The sequence below is a fragment of the Dendrobates tinctorius genome, unplaced genomic scaffold, assembly GCF_039654945.1.
Source record: "Dendrobates tinctorius isolate UK_male_01 unplaced genomic scaffold, ASM3965494v1 ptg000056l, whole genome shotgun sequence".
Taxonomy (NCBI): domain Eukaryota; kingdom Metazoa; phylum Chordata; class Amphibia; order Anura; family Dendrobatidae; genus Dendrobates; species Dendrobates tinctorius.
This window is the reverse complement of record NW_027361724.1, coordinates 6,329,396-6,351,114: the sequence shown is the minus strand read 5'-3', so window position 1 is coordinate 6,351,114 and position 21,719 is coordinate 6,329,396. Positions and strand designations below refer to the sequence as shown.

Sequence of the window (21,719 nt, the reverse complement as noted above, 5' to 3'; positions counted from 1 at the left end):
TTAAAATTCATATATGAATTTATTCTATATGAAAAACCTTTGGTGACTTTATAAATGTTACTTTGATTCTAAGTTAGATCCTGTATTATAATTGAGAGCTGCACTGACATATTTTTTGCTAATGGAAACAGTCAGCAGACTCACGTTTCGTACATATCAGTTTGCTATAATACAGTGAGATGGTTGATGCATCCATACTAGATAATAAAGTTGGCTGAACTCACCAATTTTGGCAGCATTGGATGATCATCTAATGTGTATGGGGACTTCACCACTTTTTAACAACAGAAAATGGTTTTAAGCGTTTGGCCACTTTATCTTATTTCAACAAATAAGTTGGGGACATGATTTAGTGGCAATTACTAATATATAAGTATTACAGGTTCTCCTCCTGCACTTGATGCTGCAGCTGTCCCCACAGACTGAACAGCTCTCCTGTCTATAAAATAATTGTTAATGGAGAAGCATGTGGCAAAGCCTGTCTATCAGCCTCCTACAATTGAAAATCAGCTCTCTTATCGAAAGTGGGGTGATTTTCAATGAAAGAATACTGATGTCTTGGAATTGTCACATGCGCTCCCATCAGCAGCCATTTTCTGCACTGGAGATCTGAGCACTGTGTGGAACATGAAATGACAAGAGCAGGAGGAGAACCTCGAATACATTACTAATTCATTGGTGAGTACCACAAAACAAGTCTCGACACATTTATTAAGAGAAATAACCAGTCCAAGGAAAGAAAAAGTAGTTACCCTCACCAATGAACATAAATCTTGATTACTGCTATTAACGAGTGTTCCAATGCATGAGCCACAGGCAACATCGAGTGACGCAAAATGGCCATTATCCTTCATATGGTTTTGCATACTCTACTACTTTTGGTGTGATAGAAGAGATTTGTTTTACTTGATGAGTGCCACTGCTTTATTTTTACCTTGCTTGGATATTATGAAATGATGTGGCTGCATGTAGTTGAACTCCAGGACCTTTTTACCTTTTTGTGATGTCTGGTCATACAGTCCATATCTGAACTTGTAATCAGTGCACACTTGAATATCCATAAGCATATAATTTTATTAACATCACAAAAAACACTCAAGGGTTAAAAACAATTACTCATATGGGAGTTTTTCCTCCATTATTTTTGGCCTTGGCTTTGCGGGGTTAATCATACCCTTGTGTTGCTATCTTCTTGTCCCACTTGAGACATTTTCTGGGGCTGATTCTCCTGCATACAGCTACATTCTATACCTTCTACATATTTTCCGGCTATTTTAGCCGTTTTCTGTCTGCTAGTGAGAATTAGGGTAGGAGACCATTTAGTGCTCTTATAGACATTACTCCCTCTTTAATGTGTTGCTGTCTCTGGGGACGCCCTCGACAGCCTTCTGTCTGTATTCATGTATAGCAATATGGTATTTTTTCAATTGAGAGATATTCATTAGATTATGTATGTGTACACATATATAGTTTGCACATAGAAGTTAAGCTTACGGTATTCTTCAATTGAGAGGTGTTCATCAGATTATGTATGTGTATACATGTATGGTTTGCACATAGAGTATAGTTCACGGCTGTCCCCTAGTGGACATAGGCACGGATTGTTGGTTTTAATTGTTTTTAACCCTTGAGCGTTTTTTGTGATGTTAATAAAATTATACACTTATGGATATTCAAGTGTGCACTGATTATATGTCATGGTCTTTTTTGCATATGTTCCCCAGGTTTGTTTCCATGCATTTGGTGGCACCTTGTAAATTTTAGTGATCATATTGTAGTGTATCCAGCATCCTTTGTTAGTTCCCATATCTGAACTTGTAAGACAGTGAACACTAGGATTTCGTATTTGGACCAATTTTCTTAAATTAAAGTGGCCAACCTTTAATGATTAGGCTCATCATGGTATGGCAGTAGGCCGGTGTTCTGATGTGTCCTGTACGCTTTTAAACTATATGTCCAAGAGAAGTAAACATACATGATTGCGGCAAATTAGATATGACTCAGTTAAAATCCAAAATGAATACAATGCTTCACATGTAGCTTAAAGGGGTTGTCCAGTCTAAATTGATAAGCCTGCAGTCACTCTGTATGACTGCAGACTTATTAATCCCCCTGCGCAAACAGTGTGCTGCAAGGATTTGTCAGTTTCTGAACCGAGACTGACGGGTACGTATGTGTTATACATACTCCCAGCCAGGGCCCATCTAGTGGGTGCAGCCTCACTCTATACAGTGACTGGCAGTCCAGTGACAAGGCCACGCCAGGAGTTTCTGACATGTCACCTACTAGCAGTGATGCCTATGTTTTTGCAGAGTCATGGACTATTTTTGAATTCTGACTATAAATCACAGAGCATGCAAAAACCAATCTTTTTTATATCTTTATCATAAGCACATGCTTCAAACCTTAGATTTTGCTTTATTCATCGACAAAGTGTGTTTCTTTCATTAGATGTTTTGTATTTTTGTCCTATTGTTTAGCTTTTGTCTAATGTGCCTATGTTTGTCACATATACATGCATATGCATTCTTTCTTGAAAAGCTGTAAAATGCAGAAACCAATGAAAAATACTGTATCTTTTAAGTGCCTGAGAAACCAAAGGTAGCTGCACTGGAAGAGAAAGTACTAACTCCAGCTGCAAAGAAGGAAACCGCTCCTCCCACTGCAGGTACATCAGCACAATTATATACATTTTACTGGAATTGTGTGTTATGTGTGCATTGCTTCTTACCAGAGTAGGACCTCCCTAAAACAACCATCGTACTGTATTTTTTAAGCACCAGAAGTGCATAAGCGAGTAGTCCCAGATGAAAAGATTCCTGCAGCTGTGTCAAAGAAGGACGAGGTTCCAGCTCCCAAAGGTACATTCCTTATCTACCTCAGCCAATACTTTGTTAAAGCATTTTGCAGTTTTTACATATTCCTACATTTCCAATCCTATCCTTCAAGTGCCAGAAATTTCCAAGAAAGTTGTTCCTGAGGAAAAAATAGTTCCTAAAAAAGATGTGCCTGCTCCCAAAGGTAGTAAATCATTTATTGGATTGTCTTACTTTTAAAACCATCATTCCCGTTAAAAACTTAATTTTGTTTTACCTTATATTCATATCTTACTTTATGTGTTTGTCATTGTCTACCATTATCTATTTTATCATATCCACATTACTGTGGCCATTAGCAAAGTCTTGTCATTATGGCCAAAAAAATGCAATTTTATCGTTCTTCTTTTATGATTTTAAATAGTCTTTTATACATTTCTGTGTTCTCTTATGGTATACGGTGTTTGTTGGTGTTTTTTGTGTAATTTGTGACTGCTATAAGGCTTTTGAAGCCATTCTTATGAATGAATGTGATGTTTTTAAGTACCTGAAGTGGCCAAAAAAGTACAAGAGAAAGTACAAACTCCAGCCGATAAAAAGGAAGCTCCACCAGCTAAAGGTACTTTTCTTCTTGGCAACTTAATCCACACGTTACATGTATTGTTTGTTTTGTCTACCATTCTTAACTTATACAAAAAGTGTCATGTGAGTCATGTAATATGTGTTATGTAAATGTAATAAATCTTAAAGAAATACATAAATAAAACCTGTATTTCAAAGTGATAGGAAAGCGTAGAGAAGAGGAACCCGAGCCAAAAGCTCCTGTGGAGGCTCCACCTCTTAAAGGTATATTGTAAATTTCAAATGGAAGCTGTATTTTTAATAGCTTTATCTACCTACGCATGTTAAAATAATTAATTCAATAATAGTTATTAGCAGTTACTTAGTTGAGGGTCCAATAGCTTAAGCAAATCATTGCTTTTAAAGTGCCTGAACTAAGGAAGCCTGCAGAGAAAGTGCCCGCACCTACTCCTAAAAAAGAAGAGGTTACACCTGCCAAAGGTACACCTCCAAATATAGAATCTGAGTTCTTTACTACACATTTTGTATGTTGATTGTTGCGTATATATGTCTGTAGCATATGTGGCTATTCCCCCCATAACTCAACATATCTAACATTTTTAAAGTGCCTGAGCCATCAAAGCGTTTTATACCAGAAGAGAAGGCACGCGAGCCCACAGCTAAAAAAGTGGAGGCTCGTCCAGTTAAAGGTATACACTGTTCTCTTAAAACTTCATTTATATAATCTCTTATGCTACATAAAAAGATGTCACATCTTAAAACACATTGTATGTCACCTCTTAAAATATGTCACGTCTTAAAATATGTCACCTCTTAAAACATGTCATGTCTTAAAATACGTCACGTCTTAAACTGTGTTTATATCAAATTATCGTGTGGTTTTCTATTTCTTCTTCTTCATAAAATCTTGTTGTCATATTCTTTTTTGTCCTTTGTTGGTACTCTTGTAGTTTGTTCTTCTTACTATACTTCTTTATGTTCTGTTTTATTGTTCTTAAAATAAATATAATATTCTTTAAAGTTCCTGAAGCACCTAGGAAGATTATTCCTGAAGAAAAAGTTACAAAGGTCATTCCAGAAGCACCATCTGCCAAAGGTATATACAATGTTAACGACTTCAATACATTTCGTATCTCTCTATACGTGGATTTATTCTTTATATTTAATCTGGGATGTGATAACCAAAAGAAAAACATTGGCTGATTATTAACATTTACCAACATTTGTAGGCTCACAAATGGTGTAGTAATGTTGGATGCACAGGAACATAAACCTGAATGCACAGACAAACCAAATCCCAGATTAAATAACTTACATGTAAATAATCTGCAATGTGTTTTACAGTGTAACTACCATTAGAAAATTTTTGACATGATTGAGAAATAAGACAAAAAATTTTACAGTAGACAGTCAGTGAGTCTGTCCTCAGTCTCAGTGGAGATCAGTTCTGTGCTTAATCTTCTGTTCCTTTTGATTTTATGATTGCAGAAGATTTTATCACATGGATCCCACTGATCAAAAAACTTCTAATATGTCACAATTTTTCTGAAAGTGCATTTACATTTTAAAGGGAAAATGTCAGGTACTTTAAACACCCCCACCTCAAAATTATTATGATTCTATACAGTAGCTCTTTAAAAGGTACATCAATGAACTCCTTTATTATTTAAAAGTTCTTCTTCAGCAGCAAGAAATTGTGCTTTCAAGTTCAGTCCGAAAGTGCATTGTGGCATAAAGATGCGCTTACAGCTCCTTAGACCCCGCTGAATACACAAACTAGCAGCAGCCCTTCCTCCAGGTTATCTAAATGACAGGTCAGTCAACCAGAGCAAACTACTTGTCGATCAGCCAGGGACAGGTGCTGCTAGTACAGGAATACAGCAGAGTATAAAGCACCGTAAGTGGATTGTCATGCCCTAATGCGTTTTCAGATTGAACTTCAAAATACTATTTCTGACTGATGAAGCATCGTTTTGGGGTCCTATGAGGATTAACTTGCATATCTTTTACCGTGCTACAAAATTACGTTAATAGTTTGGGGGTTAAAAGTTTTTGCCATGTTCCCCTTGACGTATATAAAATACAGTATTCATATAGCTCAGTGTTTGGTATTGGAACAACCATAATTCTTTTAGGTTCTTTTAAATATTAATTGGGCTTGAAAAAAGGATTATTGAGTTTAGTAAGTGATAATAATATTATCTTTGAAGTGCCTGATATCTGGAAGACTGCTTCACCAGAGGCAGAAGAGTTTACTGAATTATCTAAAAAGACTGCTTCACCAGAGGCAGAAGAGCTTATTGAATTACCTAAAAAGACAGTTACCGCTAAAGTTAAAGGTATTCCTCAAAAGTCATCTTCATCTTTAATGTCACTAACATCTTCAAACACATATATATGTTTGTTTTGTCTTTTTATCTGTCTTTAAAATATAAGATATTTATGTGGCCACTCTGTGTAACATTTTTACCACACATAGCTACTACAGTTGAAAAAAATATTTATGTCCATTAAGTTCAGCCTTTCTTTGACCTAGCTGTTTGATCCAGAGAGAAATGTCATGGGCTACAGACCTGATGATATTAAAGAAAAAATATTGACATTGTTATATTTTATTTAATTTGACAGCAGCACAGTAAAATATGATGTGGTATTTAGATAATTAAAATTTCTACTTGGTTAGTTTTCCTGCTAAAGTAAAATGTAAGATTGTAGGATGTGGCTACCTCTTTTAAAAAAAAAAAACCTGCCACGTGAGTAGAACACATTCTTCAACTCATGCTCCCTATTGCTTAACGTAAGCTATTATCCCCAAGCAAATATTGATTGATGTGGTTTAAATATAAATACTCTTAGTAAAATGCCGAATATTTTTACTGCCAGAACCATCGAAGATGGCAGTTCCTGATGAAAAAGTTAAGATAATACATAAGAAACCAAAGCCTACCGAAGGTACACACATTTACACTTGTCATCTATTCTATATTGTTATTTGTCTAATTTGTCCAAAAAATAAACCCTTACTAATATCTTTAAGTGCCTACACCAGAACAAGAGGATAAACAGGGTAAAATGACCCTTAAGCCCTTTAGAAAAGAAGTACCACAGGTCAAAGGTACAATATATATGTACTATACAAATGTAGTGTTGTAGCCAATTTTTTTGTTTTGGGCAGTAATCTTTTCTGTTTATGATGAGGTTACTAAAGTTTGTATATTTACTTTAAAGCACCAGAGGCTCCCTCAAAAGTTACGATGGAGCAGAAAGTATCTATTCCTATCTCTAAGAAAGACATTCCAACTGCCCCCCCTCCACCTCCTAAAGGTATTGATTGCATTCATGACTCTTTACCGAAATGTCATAAGAGTCGCTAAGTGTGCCTCTTGAGAAAGATCTGTTACTAGATTTCTCTAATCCTATAAAAATAAGCATTTTATTCTTATTCATCAGAAGAGATTAACTGAACAAGAATACTTTAAAAAAGATTATACAGCCATTCTGACCTGGATTTTCAAATAAATTACACTAGCCTTATCAGAATTAAAATACTGTATCTATTACACATGGAGTTTTTGTTGTGAAATCTACTGACAGATCCCCATTAAAATATATTAAAAAATTTTTGCCATTTGTCTGTAGAGTAAAATATTTATTGGTAATTAAGCCTACACATATAAGCAAAAGGTTAATAAATCCACAATACTTCATTTCTCTTTTAAAGCCCTCGAATTACCAAAGAAAATTGTCCCAAAACAGGAAGAGCCAACACCTGCACCCAGAAAAGATATTGCCCCACCATTTAAAGGTATAACAGTGAAAAATAAGATATCCCTATTTATTAAAATACAGAATCAAATGAACAAATACATGAACATATATTATCCACATTTCTTTAAAGTGGCTGAATTTCCAGAAGAAATGTTGGAAGAAAAAATGTCAGTCTTTATCGAGGAAGAAGTAACCACTACTGTTGAAGGTAGAAGCTAGAAGTAGATTACTCACCATTACAACTTTTTGTCCTTTTTTTGTCACATCTTGTATGATGTAGTCAACCTATGTGTCTTTACGTGTTATCCTGTGATGGTTCAAAAACTTAAGATCAACTAATATCTTTGAAGTGACTGAAGACTTGATACCAGTTACTGACGAAATTAAGATTCTTCCCTCTACTGTGGATAAGAAGTGTGTTCCGCCTAAGAAAGGTATACTATATGTGGATTTGTTTTATATCTGTATGTTTTATGTTCTATATGTGAGTTATTTATGCGGTTAGGTTAACACTTTCTAAAGTCATACTAATATCTTTAAAGTACCTGAGATTCCTCAAGAGGTTCTGCAGCAAGAAAAAGTTCTTCGTAAACCTTCTAAAAAAGAAGCCATTCCTCCTGCAAGAGGTACACAGTGCAATGGGCATAATCCACCTTTTATGGCTATGTCTGTCATTGAATGTGGGGTGTCTTCTGGGCTTTCTCTGTGTTCCCTTCTTAATGTCTTACTAATATCTTTGTTCCTCAAGAACCGACTCAAAGAGAAAAAATGCGTCACATTCCTCCTAAAAAAGATGTTCCTTCTGCTGAACAAGGTATATTAAACCTTAATCATAGCCAATTACTAATTTTAATGTGTTTATATAATGAAGGTATATGAAGTTTTGCTGTGCGCCGTTCTTTCTAAAGCCTTACTAATATCTTTAAAGTACCTGAGACTATCCAAGAACATCTTCAAGAGGAGAAGTTGCCTTATTCACATCCTCAAAAAGTTGCTCCTCTTTCACGAGGTATATACCATTTAGATGGAGCTAACTTTTATCTATGAAAGCTTTTAAATAAGTTGCTTTCCAACTTTTACCTAGTGATAAATTTCAATACCTTTACAAATTACTTTAGGAGAGAAAATGGAGATTACAGACACCCAAAGAAAGCCAATCCCTCCCATTGAAGGTATAATTTAATAATGAAACTTGGTTTTAGCCTGCCTATATTTTTATATAAACGCTAAAATATTGCTATCTTCTTTAATGACAGAATTATTAAAGAAAGATGAAGAAAAAGTATACATTGTAACACCGCCAAAAATAATATCCTCTGAAGGTACATATACCACAATATGCAAATTAAGCTAAATAAGCTACTGATCACAACAAAACATATTTAATAATACTGTCTAAATCTTAGACAGTACAAACTTAGAATAGATGGTCTTAAAATCAGTCATATTTATCATAGTAGTTCATGCTGTTCAAAAAATTTGCAGCATCTAGCCTAAGTATACACCACATATTAGTTGGATTACTTCTCGACAGAAATGTTTCCAATATTTTTGTGCACATTTGGCACAATCCTTTCCACTTAGCAAGGTTTCGTTTTAGTACAATGAAGCTTCTTATCAGACAGGGTGTGTAAAACACATAATAAAGATGGCATAAGCCATGAGGCGGTTAAAAATTAATTGTTATATTACACCACTTTAGCTAAAATTATACTAATATCTTTTAAGTGCCAGATGTTTCAATGAAGACAGAAGAAAAAAGTACCAAAATTGTCACCAAAGGAATAGTTCATCATGTAGAAGGTAGAATTTTTTTGTTTCTTCCATCTTGTAGACAGTAGAATTTTTTGTCTTAGTAAGATTCAGAACTGATGCTAAGTTATTACTAATCTCTTTAAAGATACCGAGGCTTCTAGGAAATTGACTTCTGAAGAAAAATTACTAAAAGCTAAGAAAGAAACAAAATCGACACTTAAAGGTATAATCACAACTGCAGTAGGAATAATAAATGTGATATTGAGTAGTTACTTTTAATTAGTAATACGTCACTAAAAAAGTACTACTATCTATTTAATAACAGAGGATTCCAAAAAGACAGAAGAAAAGCCTACAGGGATTGTGTCCAAAAAAGATTTAGCTCATCAGATCAAAGGTAGATCATATGAACACCACAATGTCTAGTTCTTTGTATGGCTGAGAGATCTTTCTAATAATTGGTCAATTACTAATATCTTTAAAGTTCCTGAGATGCCTGTGAAGTTGGCCCAAGAAAAAGATATCACAACCTTTAGAAAGGAGGAAAAATCAAGACTTAAAGGTATATTAGCTTATAAAGAGGTATCCCTTAATATATACAATTCCAGCAAAAAAGCTATTGCTGTTACATAGGGTAGCTCACACTTATCTCAAAAAGTAGTCTGTGAACTATTAACGCTCCTGTTATATAGTGTAGCCCTAGAAAGAAATCTAAGTAGATGCTATTGAAAAGCATGTCATTAATATGATAGCATACTATGAGAAACCTAGTCCAATCTGAAAAAGGTATATTAGCATTTAAGCATAGAAGTAAAAAGTTTCATTGAGATATACAGTGTATATATATATATATATATACTGTAGTACTAAAGCTAGATGTTTGGCCATAGTATAAATGCAAAGACTTGTCTTAAAAGCCTTTGTCAATGGACATATTTTTGCATACTAAAAGAAAAAATTACAGATAAAGCTTTATTTTGAGAATTTTTAAGAAACAAAACATAAATTATTGTTTTGCAAAGAACCCAAGAGATCAGAGAAAGAAGGAGAGCTTCCAGTCTATGTCCCTGAAAGAGGATATATTTACACGGACGGTATGTCTACTGTAAATCATAACATAGATTTAATTTACAATAAATAGATATTCAAACATAATCTAATAATTTAAATATATATAGATTTTAAAGAACCAGATGAGCCAAAAGCATTTCTAATAGAAGAGGAACACCTTGCAATTACCGAACAAAGAAAAGCTTTCCCTAAGGAAGGTAAACAGCAACATATATTTTATTCTAGAGGTATACATACTAGATGTTATGTATATTGTACCCCATACTATTTTACTAAGCTAGTTACTAATATCTTTAAAGAACTGGAAGATCCAAGAAGAAGAGCAGCTCCAGAAGAAAAAGTGCGAATTAAGACTCATAAACATGAAAGTGCACTTACTATGGAAGGTACACTGTCAGTTTAATTTGGCACAATTCTTTTATCAAGCATTCTTAACTGCGAGTTCTCTTCCAAGAACTAATATTAAACTAATATCTTCATGATTAGAAGAGCTACCAAAGAAACCAACAGCCAAGGAGAAAACACAAGTTTCTAGAAGAGAAATTTCTTCTCGCATGGAAGGTACATAATCATAAATCTACTAATACTAATTCTATGAAGATCATTTATATTTTGTGACATAAAACTATATTTAAAATAGAAAGTGATGCAGAAAAGATGACCCTTGGAAAGATACCTCAAACTGATATTTTCAAAAAAGAATTGACCTCTAGTGAAGAAGGTATATAGTTATTTATTCAATTATTAATTAGCAAAGTTTTACAGTAACTATTTTATCACATTCATTCTAGAAAAAAATATATTGAATGCTAACATTTCAATTTAAAAATATATGTCAGCATAATCTAACAGTGATTTTGGAATTTAAAATATACAGGATTGCATACAGCAAGCCATTAAATGGCTGATTTATGTATTTAGCCTAAACTGTAGTCTGACTAGGAAGCATTTTCTTTACCTTTCATTTTTACATGACACCTTTCTAAATGTAGACCTTATAAGAAAATTTTAAGAAAAAACACATACTTTATATTGAAAAACTACTTTTAATTTTTCATTTAAAAAATAAAAACTAATATATTTGTAATTCAGTTAATGATTGAAATACATGATTCATTTAAAAATAATGCTATTATAGTGGTTACAAGTCAGCAATCATAATCATCAGTCCATAATGCACTAATTACTCTTATAATATGGAATTTCTAGATGTTCATAAACATCTGATACCAGACAGGAAACTATGAATTGGTGTATCTAAGCAAGATATTGCCTCTCAAGTTGAAGGTATATCTAAATGTTTTCAATACTCTTTCTATCCAAATTTTTTTAAAAAATCAATATTACTAATATTATAAATATAAACTTATAAAAATAATATATTAAATTTACTAGATGTCCCAAAAAGAGTAACTCCTAAAGAAGTTTTGAAACCTTATGTAACCAAAAATAAAGATGCTTCCAGCAAAGAAGGTATTTAGTTGGCACATTTGTCCTTTTATTCTAGCCATGTATTTAAGGCGATAAGAAGTTGAAACCATTATAATTTAATTTAAAAATGTTTTGCCATAATTAAAGGCTTTCACTTTCATCAGAAATTTTGGCTTCATAAAAAATACTGTACCTCATGCTTATACCATTTAATCATAAATGGTAGCATTTTTAATCACCAACAATATTAATATTTTTTAACTAATATCTTATTTAATAGATGTCACAAAAAGACCTTTCACTGACGACAAACCAAAAATTACTAAGAGAGAGGATACTTCCAAACTGGAAAGTAAAAAACATTCACTTTCATATTGAAAGAATATCACCAATCTATATTCTAAATTAAGATAATTATATTTTAATCTGTTTAAATTAGTCAAGATTCAGGAAAGACTGAGTTCTCAGGCGATGCTGGAAATTATTAAACTTAAAACCAGCCTTCCTAAGGAAGGTAATTTATGTCATGCCATATGCCTTCTAAAACAAACATTAAGTCACAAATCCAAAAAATATTTAATCGTTCCATTTTTAAGCTGATATCTTATTTAATAGATGTCACAAAGAAACATATCTATGAAGACAGGCCAAAAATTACTGTAACTAAGAAAGGAGAAACTTCCAGAGAGGAAGGTAAATTATGTTTTTTTCTGTAAAGATATAAATCATAAAATTATAGTTTATGATAAAATAATTACATTTTAATCTGTTTAAAATTAGTTGAGACCAAGGAAAGATTGATCCCTCAGGAGATGCCACAAACAATTAAGACTAAAAAAGAAACCAGCCTTCATAAAGAAGGTATTATATATTATAAAACCTACCATCCACAGTCATCTTTAGTTCTTCCACTGAAAAATATGCACTAAAAAAATACTTTACTAAGTTTCAGCTAACATCTTGCTCTATAGATTTCACGAGGTCTATTACTGAAGAAAAGCCAAAAATTACTACAACTAAGAGAGAAGATACTTCCAAAATGGAAGGTAAAAGACAATATCTCTTTTACTGTAACCATATAATTCATCAATTTATAGTCTATAGTAAAATATTTATATTCTGATATACTTAAATTAGTTAAGACCAAGGAAAGGCCAATCTCTGGGGAGAAGCCACAAACAACTAAACCTAAAAATGAAGCAAGCCTTCCTAAAGAAGGTATTGTATGATATAAAGCATAACATCCACAGTAACTATTAATTTGTAAGCTGAAAAATATTCAATAAAAAGCAAATACTAATTTTTAGCTAATGTATTGTTCAATAGATACCTCAAAGAGATCTATCTCAGAAGACAAGCCACAAATTACTGTAACTAAGAGAGAAGATAATTTCAAAATGGAAGGTAAAACACAATATTCTTTAACTGTAGTCATTTAAATCATGAAATTATAGTCCATAGTGAAGTAATTTCATTTTAATCTATTAAAATTAGTTGTGACTAAAGAAAGACTGATCCCTGAGGAGATGCCTCAAATAATTAAGCCTAAAATAGAAACCGGCCTTCAAAAAGAAGGTATTATTTATTATAAAGCATACCATCCATGGAAAACATTAATGCATGAACTGAAAAATATTCACTTAAAAAAATACTAATTTTTAGCTAACATCTTGCTCAATAGACAATAGACACTAACAACAAGCCAAAACTTATTGTAGCTAAAAAGGAATATACTTCCAAAGTGGAAGATAAAACACAATGTTTTTACTCTAACCACCAAAGTCTTCATATTACAGTCTATGATTAAAAGAAAAATACATATACAGTATATTTTTAAATCTTTTTAAATTAGTTGAGTCCAAAGAAAGACCAATCCCTCAGGAGACGCCACAAAGAACTAAGATTAAAAAAGAAACTGGCCTCCATAAAGAAGGTACTATATGTTATAAAACATACCATCCACAGTAAGCATTCATTCATCAACAGATAAATATCCTCTAAAAAAACACTAATTTTTAGCTAACATCTTGTTCAATAGATATCACAAAGAGATCTATCACTGAGAAGCCAAAAATTACTGTATCTAAAGGAGAAGATACTTCTAAAATGGAAGGTAAAGCATGATATCTTTTTCACCTTAACCATGCAAACCGTCTTATTATTCTCTACAGTAAAATATTTATATTTTAACATACTTAAATAAATGGAGACTAAAAAAGAAGTCTAAAAAAGAAACTGACCTTTATAAAGAAGGTACTACTATATGCTATATTGCATACCAGCCACAGTTACTTTCAATTCATCAACTGAAAAATATTCATTAAAAAATCAAAGACTAATTTTTCACTAACATCTTTTTAATAGAAATTACAAAGAGATCTATCACTGAAGACAAGCCAAAAATTACTGTACCTAAAAGAGAAGATACTTCCAAAATGGAAGGTAAAAAACACTGTCTTTTTTATTGTAACCATATAAGTCGTCAAGTTATAGTCTATAGCAAAATAATTGCTTTTTAATCTTTGCAAATTAGTTGATACCAAGGAAAGACTGATCCCTCAGGAGACACCAAAAATATCTAAGCCTAAGAAAGAAATTGATATTCATAAAGAAGGTGCTATATATTTTAAAACCTACAATATTAATTAACTATTCATTCATCAACTGAACAATATTTACCAAGAAAAATAAAATACTAACGTTTAGCCACTATGTTGCTCAATAGATATCACAAAGAGAAATGTCAATCAAGACAAGCCAAAAATAACTTTAACTAAGAGAGAAGATACTTCCAAAGTAGGAGGTAAACAAAATCTCTTTTTACTGTAACCATGTGAATTACCCAATGTGGGGTCTATAGTAAAATATTTGTATTTAATATACTTAAATTAGTTGAGACCAAGGAAAGACCAATCCCTCAAGAGGTGCAAAAAACAGCTAAATCTAAAAAAGAAAGTGGGCTTCATAAAGAAGGTATATGTTATATAGCATATCACCCACGGTAACTATTAATTCATTAATTGAAAAATATTCACTAAAAAGAAATACTAATTTTTAGCTAACATCTTGTTCAATAGATATTACAAAGAAATCTATCACTGAAGACAAGCCAAAAATTACTGTCACTAAGCGAGGAGATGCTTCCAAAGTGGAAGGTAAAACACTATATATTTCTTTACATTAACAATATAAATCACCCAACCATAGTCTACAGTAAAAAAAAATCTATATTTTAACCCATTTAAATTAGTTGAGACCAAGGAAAGACTGATCCCTGAGGAGATTCAACAAACAGCTAAGCCTAAAAAGGAAACTGATCTTCATAAAGAAGGTACAATATATGATAAAACATACTATCTGTATTAGCCATTAATTCGTCAGTTAAAATCATGCTAAGAAAAACAAAATACCGATGTATAGTTACTTTGTTGTTCAATAGATGTCACAAAGAGATCTATCACTGAAGACAAGCCAAAAATTACTTTAACTAAGAAAGAAGATACTTCCAAAGTGGAAGGTAAAACACTATATCATCTATTTTACTGTAACCATTTAAATCACCAAGAGTATAGTCTATAGTAAAATATCATATTTAATAAGGTTAAATTAGTGGAAACCAAGAAAACACAGATCCCTCAGGAGGTGCGACAAACAACTAAGTCTAAAAATGTAACTGGCCTTCATAATGAAAGTATTATATGTTATACATGGTAATCATTAATTCATCAACTGAAAAATAATCTCTAAAGAAATCAAATATTAATTGTTAGTTAACATCTTGTTTAATAGATATTACAAAGAGATATATCACTGAAGATAAGCCAAAAATTACTGTAGCTAAGAGAGAAGATACTTCCAAAGTGGAAGGTAAAACACACTATCTTTTTTACTATAACTATGTAAATCACCCAACTATACTATATAGAAAAATAGTTACATTTTAATGTATTTAAATTAGTTGAGACCAAGGAAAGACTGATTCCTAAGGAAACGCCACAAACAACAAAGCGTGAAAAAGAAACTGGCCTTCATAAAGAAGGTACAATATATTCTAAAACATACCATCTTCATTAATCATTAAATCAAGTGAAAAATATGTAGTAAGAAAAACAATCTACTTATTAGCCACTATGTTGTTCAATAGATATCACAAAGAGATCTATCACTGAAGATAAGCCAAAAATAATTTTATCTAAGAGAGAAGATACTTCCAACATTGAAGGTAAACCACAATATCTCACAATATCTGTTTTACTGTAACCATAAAAATCACAAGTTTCATCTATAGTAAAACATTTATATTTGATTATATTTTATTTAGTTGAGACCAAAGAAAAAACAAACCCTCAGGAGATGCCACAAACAACTAAATTTAAGAAAGAAAATGTCCTTTGTAAAGAAGGTACTACCGTATTTTTCAGGCTATAAAACGCACCGGACCATAAGACGCACCCCAATTTTCAGAAGGAAAATTGGGAAAAAAATAATAATGTGTCAAATGGGGGTCTGTCTTACAGTCTGAATTCAGCTTATCTGGGAAGGGATCCAGCACACATGGAGGAGTGGTCACAGGGGTCATTCAGTGATCCAGGCTGGTGCGGTGGTGGTGGCTCTGTGCTGGGGCAGGGCAGGTGGGCTGTGCTGGGGTAGGTTGTGCTGGGGCAGCTGGGCTGTGCTGGGGCAGCTGGGCTGTGCTTGGGCAGGTGGGCTGTGCTGGGGCAGCTGTGGTGGGGCAGGTGGGCTGTGGTGGAGCAGGTGGGCTGTGCTGGGCTGGGGCAGCTGTGCTAGGCTGGGGCTGCTGTGCTGGGGCAGGTGGGCTGGGCTGGGGCAACTCGGCTGGGCTGGGGCAGGTGGGCTCTGTGGGGTGAGGGTGGTGGTGGGCTGTGCTCCAGTGCAGGGGTGGCGGCTCTGCCAGCATTTCCTCAAAGCCCGGAGGCCCCCGCACATCCGTTGCTGGCTGCTACCATGTTGCGGTGGCCTCCGGGAACATGGACGTCGGGAAGATGGCCGCCGGTCCGGGGACGGCACATGCGCAGGTTCAGATCTCGTCCCAAGATCTTGGGAGACGAGATTCAAATCTCGGCAACGAGATCTTGTCCCCCGAGATCTCGCGCATGCGCCGTCCCCGGACCAGCGGCCATCTTCCCGGCGTCCATGTTCCCGGAGGCCACTGCAACATGGCAGCAGCCAGCAACGGATGTGCGGCAGCCTCCGGGCTTCAAGGAAATGCCGGCAGAGCCCCCACAGAGCACAGAGAGCCGCTACACCTGCACCGGAGCATAGCCCGCTGCCACCACTGCACCACAGAGCCCCGTGGCACCCACACCAGCCACCAGCCATGGACGGATGTAAGTACATTGCAACCATAAGACGCACCCCCCACTTTCCCCAAAAATTTTTGGGGAAAAAAGTGCGTCTTATGGTCCGAAAAATATGGTATATCTTATAAAACATATCATCCACAGTAACCAATAGTTCATCAGCTGAAAAATATTCAATACAAAATCAAAAACTAATTTTAGCTAACATCTTCTTAATAGACATTACAAAGAGATCAATCACTGAAGAAAAGCCAAAAATTACTTTAACTAAGACAGAAGATACTTCCAAGTTGGAAGGTAAAACACAATATTTTTTTACTGTAGCCATATAAATCATAAAGTGCCCATAGCAAAATTACTTTTTAATCTTTGTAAATTAGCTGAGACCAAGGAAAGACCAATCCTTCAGGAGGTGCCACAAACAATTAAGCCTAAAAAAGAAACCAGCCTTCATAAAGAAGGTACTATACATTATTAAACCTACCTTCCACAATGACCATTAATTCATCGACTGAAAGCTGTTGACTAAAATGAAATACTGATTTTTAGCTAACATCTTGTTCAATAGATATCACAAAGAGATCTATCAGTGAAGACAAGCCAAAAATTACTGTACCTCAGATAGAAGATACTTCCAAAGTGGAAGGTAAAACACTATCTCTTTTACTGTAACCATATAATTCACCCAACTATAATCTATAATAAAATAATTATATTTAAATTAGTTGAGACCAAGGAGAGATTGATCCCTCAGGAGACGACACAAATATCTAAGCCTAGAAAAGAAACTGATATTCATAAGAAGGTTCTATATATTATAAAACTCACCATCCCACATTAACTATCAATTCATCAACTGAACAATATTTACTAAGAAAAATAAAATACCAATGTTTAGCAACTATGTTTTGCAATAGAAATCACAAAACGATCTATGACTGAAGACATGCCAGAAGTAGCTTTAACTAGGAAAGAAGATACTTCCAAAGTTGGAAGTAAAACAACATATCTGTTTTATTGAAACCATATAACTCACCAAAAATGTGGTCTATAGTAAAATATTTGTATTTAATATACTTAAATTAGTGGAAACCAAGGAAAGACTGATTCCTCATGAGATTCCACAAACAACTAAATCTAAAAAAGAAACTGGTCTTTATAAGGAAGGTATTATATGTTATATAGCACATCATCGACAGCGACTATTAATTCAGCAACTGAAAAATATTAACAAACAAATCAAGTACTAATTTTTAGCTAACATCTTGTTCAATAGATATTACAAAGAGATCTATCATTGAAGAGAAGCCAAAAATTACTGTACCTAAGAGCGAAGATACTTCCAAAGTGGAAGGTAAAACACAATATCTTATTTATTATACTCATTTAAAACACCAAAAGTGTGGTCTATATTAAAATATTTATATTTAATATGCTTAAATTAGTGGAAGTGAAGGAGAAACCGATCCCTCAGGAGATGCCACAAACAGCTAAGTCTAAAAAGCAAACTGGCCTTCACAAAGAAGGTATAATATATTATAAATCCTACCATCCACAGTTACTAATAATTTATCAGCTGAAAAATATACACTAAACAAGTTAAATACTAATTTTTAGCTAATATCTTGTTCAATAGATATTCCAAAGAGATCTATCACTGAAGACAAGCCAAAAATTACTGTAAAGAAAGAAGATACTTCCAAAGTGGAAGGTAGAGCAATATATTTATTTATTTACTCTAACTATGAAAATCATTCCAACATAGTCTATAATAAAATAATTATATTTTAACCTATTTAAAATAGTTAAGACCAAAGAAAGACAGCTCACCAAGGAGATGCCACAAACAGCTAAGCCTCAAAAAGAAACTGGCCTTCATAGAGACGGTACTATTTATTATAAAACATACCATCTACATTAACCATTAATTCGGCAACTAAAAAATATTTACTAAGAAAAACAAAATGCTAATTTTTAGCCACTTTGTTGTTCAATAGATATCACAAAGACATCTATCACTGAAGATAAGCCAAAAATAATTTTAACTAAGAGAGAAGAGACTTCCAACGTTGAAGGTAAACCATAATATCTGTTTTACTGTAACCATAAAAATCAATACAAGTGTGGCCTATCGTAAAATATTTATATTTTATTATATTTAAATTAGTTGAGACCAAGGAAAGATTGATCCCTGACATGACACAAACAATAAAAGAAAATGGCCTTCATAATGAAGGTACTCTATGCTATAAACATATTATCCACAGTAACCATTACTTCATCAGCTGAGAAATATTTGCTAAAAAAATACTAATTTTTAGCTAACATCTTGTTCAATAGATATCACCAAAAGATCTATCACTGAAGACAAGCCAAACATTACTGTAATTGAAAGAGGAGATACTTCCAAAGTGGAAGGTAAAACACAATATTTTTTTTACTGTAGCCATATAAATCACCCAAATATAGTCTATGCTAAAATAATTATATTTTAATCTATTTATATTAGTTGAGTTTAAGGAAAGACCGATCCCTCAGCAGATGCCACAGCCAATTAAACCTAAAAAAGAAAATGGCCTTCATAAAGAAAGAACTATAGCTTATAAAATATATTAGCCAAAGTAACAGTTAGTTAATCAGCTGAAAAATATTTACTAAAAAAATACTAATTTTTAGCCACTATTTTGCTCAATAGATATCTCAAAGAGAGCTGTCACTGAAGACAAGACAAAAATTACTTTAACTAAGGAAGAAGATGCTTCCAAATTGGAAGGTAAAAAGCGATATCCATTTTACTGTAGCCATATAAATCACCACATGTATGAGCTACAAAAAAGTTTTATACTTTAATATATTTAAATTAGTGAAAACCAAGGAAAGACCAATCCCTCAGGAGATGTCACAAATAACTAAACCTAAAAAAGAAACTGGCCTTCAAAAAGAAGGTACTATATCTTATTAAACATTTCATCCACAGTAACTATTAGTTTATCAACTGAAAAATATTCACTTAAAAAACAGATGCTAACTTTTAGCTAATATCTTGTTCAATAGATATCACAAAGAGATCTATCATTGAAGACAAGCCAAAAATTACTGTATCTAAGGGAGAAGATACTTCCAAAGTGGAAGGTAAAACACAATATCTTTTTTAACGGTAACCATACCATCAAATTATAGTCTACAATAAAATTATTTTATTTTAACCTATTTAAATTAGTTGAGACAAAGGAAAGACTGAACCCTGATGAGCTGCCACAAACATCTAAACCTAAAAAAGAAACTGGCTTTCAAAAAGAAGGTACTATATCTTTTAAAACATTTCATCCAGAGTAGCTATTAGTTTATCAACTGAAAAATATTCACTAAAAAATCAAATGCTAATTTTTAGCTAACATCTTGTTCAATAGATATCACAAAGAGATCAATCACTGAAGACAAGCCAAAAATTACTGTAGCTAAGGGAGAAGATACTTTCAAAGTGGAAGGTAAAACGCAATATATTTTTTAACGGTAACAATGCAAATCATCAAATTATAGTCTACAGTAAAATTATTATACTTTAACCTATTTAAATTAGTTGAGACAAAGAAAAAACTGATTCCTGAGAAGCTGCCGCAAACAACTCAACCTAAAATGGGAACGGGCCTTCATAAAGAAGGTACTATATTTTAGAAACCTACTGTCTACATTAACCATTAATTAATCAACTGAAAAATATTAAACAAAAAGTTTAAGTTCTAAATTTTAGCTAAAATCTTGTTCAATAGATATCACAATGAGATCTGTTTCTGAAGAACAGCCAAACATTACTGTAACTAAAAGAGAAGACACTTCCAAAGTGGAAGTTAAAACATATTATCCTTTTTTACTGTAACCATATTAATCACCAAGGTATGGTTTATAGTAAGATATTTGTTTCTAATATGTTTAAATTAGTTGAGACCAAAGAAGCAAGAATTCCTCAGGAGATGCAACAAATGACTATACCTAAAATGGAAAGCAGCCTTCACAAAGAAGGTACTATTTATTATAGAACATACCATCTCCTTTTATCATTAATGGAAAAATATTCACTAAACAAACAATATACTAATTTTTAGCTACTATCTTCTTCAGTAGATATTACAAAGAGATCTGTAACTGAAGACCAGCCAAATATTACTGTAACTAAGAGAGAAGATACTTCCAAATTGGAAGGTAAAACACAATACCTATTTTAATGTACCCATATAAATCACCCAACTATATTTTATAGTAAAAGTATTATATTTTAATATATTTAATGTAGTTGAGACCAAGGAAACATCGAGCCCTCAGGAGATGCCACAAACAACTAAGCCTAAAAATGAAATCAGGCTTCAAAAAGAAGGTACTATATGTTATGAAACATAGCATCCACAGTAATTATTAATTCAACAACTGAAAAATATCCCCTAAAATTAAAATACCAATTTTTAGTTATCATCTTGTTCATTAGATATTACAAAGAGATCTAAAACTGAAGACAAGCCTAAAATTACTGTAACTACAAGAGAAGATATTTCCAAAGTAGAAGGTAAATGGCAATACAATAGAATATTTCATAATGTAATCATATCAGTCACCAAAAAATATTCTAAAGTAAATTATATTTGTATTTTAATACACTTAAATTAGTTGTGACTCAAGAAAAAGTCATCCCTCTGGAACATCCAGAAAGTACTGTTCCCAAAACAGAAGTTGGCCTTCATAAGCCAGGTACTATCAGAAATCATATGTAAATGTCATCCCACATACCATTAATGTCTTAATTAAAAAAATATGTAACGAAAACCTTTTCTTTCAACTACTCACTCTTCTCAAGACCATTTTGGTGGCTGAATGCAATATGCTTGTAAATATATATGTAAGTCTGCTTCTGGATATTAGCAAGAATGTTAACAGCACATATCTTAAAAACAAATAGAGAATAGTGAGAAGTTGAAATACAATA

The 21,719-nt window shown here is 33.0% G+C and overlaps 1 protein-coding gene across 1 annotated transcript in view; it reads left to right on the top strand.

Annotated features, from left to right (window-relative positions):
* Positions 1–21,719, top strand: part of TTN (titin) — a 295,687-nt gene that overhangs the window by 157,110 nt on the left and 116,858 nt on the right. Inside the window, exons 133-205 of the mRNA XM_073577613.1 lie at positions 2,585–2,668; positions 2,778–2,861; positions 2,950–3,021; positions 3,361–3,435; positions 3,597–3,662; positions 3,804–3,878; positions 4,004–4,087; positions 4,420–4,494; positions 5,609–5,737; positions 6,282–6,350; positions 6,436–6,513; positions 6,627–6,722; positions 7,120–7,203; positions 7,297–7,374; positions 7,517–7,600; positions 7,709–7,792; positions 7,915–7,980; positions 8,095–8,175; positions 8,285–8,338; positions 8,423–8,488; positions 8,895–8,969; positions 9,067–9,144; positions 9,247–9,318; positions 9,406–9,483; positions 9,944–10,015; positions 10,100–10,189; positions 10,292–10,378; positions 10,479–10,553; positions 10,633–10,713; positions 11,388–11,465; positions 11,704–11,775; positions 11,863–11,937; positions 12,039–12,116; positions 12,204–12,284; positions 12,395–12,469; positions 12,561–12,641; positions 12,750–12,827; positions 12,918–12,998; positions 13,276–13,356; positions 13,462–13,536; positions 13,788–13,865; positions 13,957–14,037; positions 14,149–14,226; positions 14,316–14,396; positions 14,501–14,578; positions 14,674–14,754; positions 14,863–14,940; positions 15,213–15,290; positions 15,382–15,462; positions 15,568–15,645; positions 15,745–15,825; positions 16,964–17,041; positions 17,125–17,205; positions 17,313–17,390; positions 17,831–17,911; positions 18,021–18,098; positions 18,190–18,270; positions 18,381–18,455; positions 18,550–18,630; positions 18,742–18,819; positions 18,912–18,980; positions 19,085–19,162; positions 19,440–19,517; positions 19,609–19,689; positions 19,799–19,876; positions 19,965–20,045; positions 20,155–20,232; positions 20,325–20,405; positions 20,684–20,764; positions 20,864–20,944; positions 21,036–21,116; positions 21,225–21,302; positions 21,404–21,484. Of these exons, the coding sequence (XP_073433714.1) occupies positions 2,585–2,668; positions 2,778–2,861; positions 2,950–3,021; positions 3,361–3,435; positions 3,597–3,662; positions 3,804–3,878; positions 4,004–4,087; positions 4,420–4,494; positions 5,609–5,737; positions 6,282–6,350; positions 6,436–6,513; positions 6,627–6,722; positions 7,120–7,203; positions 7,297–7,374; positions 7,517–7,600; positions 7,709–7,792; positions 7,915–7,980; positions 8,095–8,175; positions 8,285–8,338; positions 8,423–8,488; positions 8,895–8,969; positions 9,067–9,144; positions 9,247–9,318; positions 9,406–9,483; positions 9,944–10,015; positions 10,100–10,189; positions 10,292–10,378; positions 10,479–10,553; positions 10,633–10,713; positions 11,388–11,465; positions 11,704–11,775; positions 11,863–11,937; positions 12,039–12,116; positions 12,204–12,284; positions 12,395–12,469; positions 12,561–12,641; positions 12,750–12,827; positions 12,918–12,998; positions 13,276–13,356; positions 13,462–13,536; positions 13,788–13,865; positions 13,957–14,037; positions 14,149–14,226; positions 14,316–14,396; positions 14,501–14,578; positions 14,674–14,754; positions 14,863–14,940; positions 15,213–15,290; positions 15,382–15,462; positions 15,568–15,645; positions 15,745–15,825; positions 16,964–17,041; positions 17,125–17,205; positions 17,313–17,390; positions 17,831–17,911; positions 18,021–18,098; positions 18,190–18,270; positions 18,381–18,455; positions 18,550–18,630; positions 18,742–18,819; positions 18,912–18,980; positions 19,085–19,162; positions 19,440–19,517; positions 19,609–19,689; positions 19,799–19,876; positions 19,965–20,045; positions 20,155–20,232; positions 20,325–20,405; positions 20,684–20,764; positions 20,864–20,944; positions 21,036–21,116; positions 21,225–21,302; positions 21,404–21,484 (5,757 nt within the window). The remainder of the gene's footprint in view (positions 1–2,584; positions 2,669–2,777; positions 2,862–2,949; positions 3,022–3,360; positions 3,436–3,596; positions 3,663–3,803; positions 3,879–4,003; positions 4,088–4,419; positions 4,495–5,608; positions 5,738–6,281; positions 6,351–6,435; positions 6,514–6,626; positions 6,723–7,119; positions 7,204–7,296; positions 7,375–7,516; positions 7,601–7,708; positions 7,793–7,914; positions 7,981–8,094; positions 8,176–8,284; positions 8,339–8,422; positions 8,489–8,894; positions 8,970–9,066; positions 9,145–9,246; positions 9,319–9,405; positions 9,484–9,943; positions 10,016–10,099; positions 10,190–10,291; positions 10,379–10,478; positions 10,554–10,632; positions 10,714–11,387; positions 11,466–11,703; positions 11,776–11,862; positions 11,938–12,038; positions 12,117–12,203; positions 12,285–12,394; positions 12,470–12,560; positions 12,642–12,749; positions 12,828–12,917; positions 12,999–13,275; positions 13,357–13,461; positions 13,537–13,787; positions 13,866–13,956; positions 14,038–14,148; positions 14,227–14,315; positions 14,397–14,500; positions 14,579–14,673; positions 14,755–14,862; positions 14,941–15,212; positions 15,291–15,381; positions 15,463–15,567; positions 15,646–15,744; positions 15,826–16,963; positions 17,042–17,124; positions 17,206–17,312; positions 17,391–17,830; positions 17,912–18,020; positions 18,099–18,189; positions 18,271–18,380; positions 18,456–18,549; positions 18,631–18,741; positions 18,820–18,911; positions 18,981–19,084; positions 19,163–19,439; positions 19,518–19,608; positions 19,690–19,798; positions 19,877–19,964; positions 20,046–20,154; positions 20,233–20,324; positions 20,406–20,683; positions 20,765–20,863; positions 20,945–21,035; positions 21,117–21,224; positions 21,303–21,403; positions 21,485–21,719) is intronic.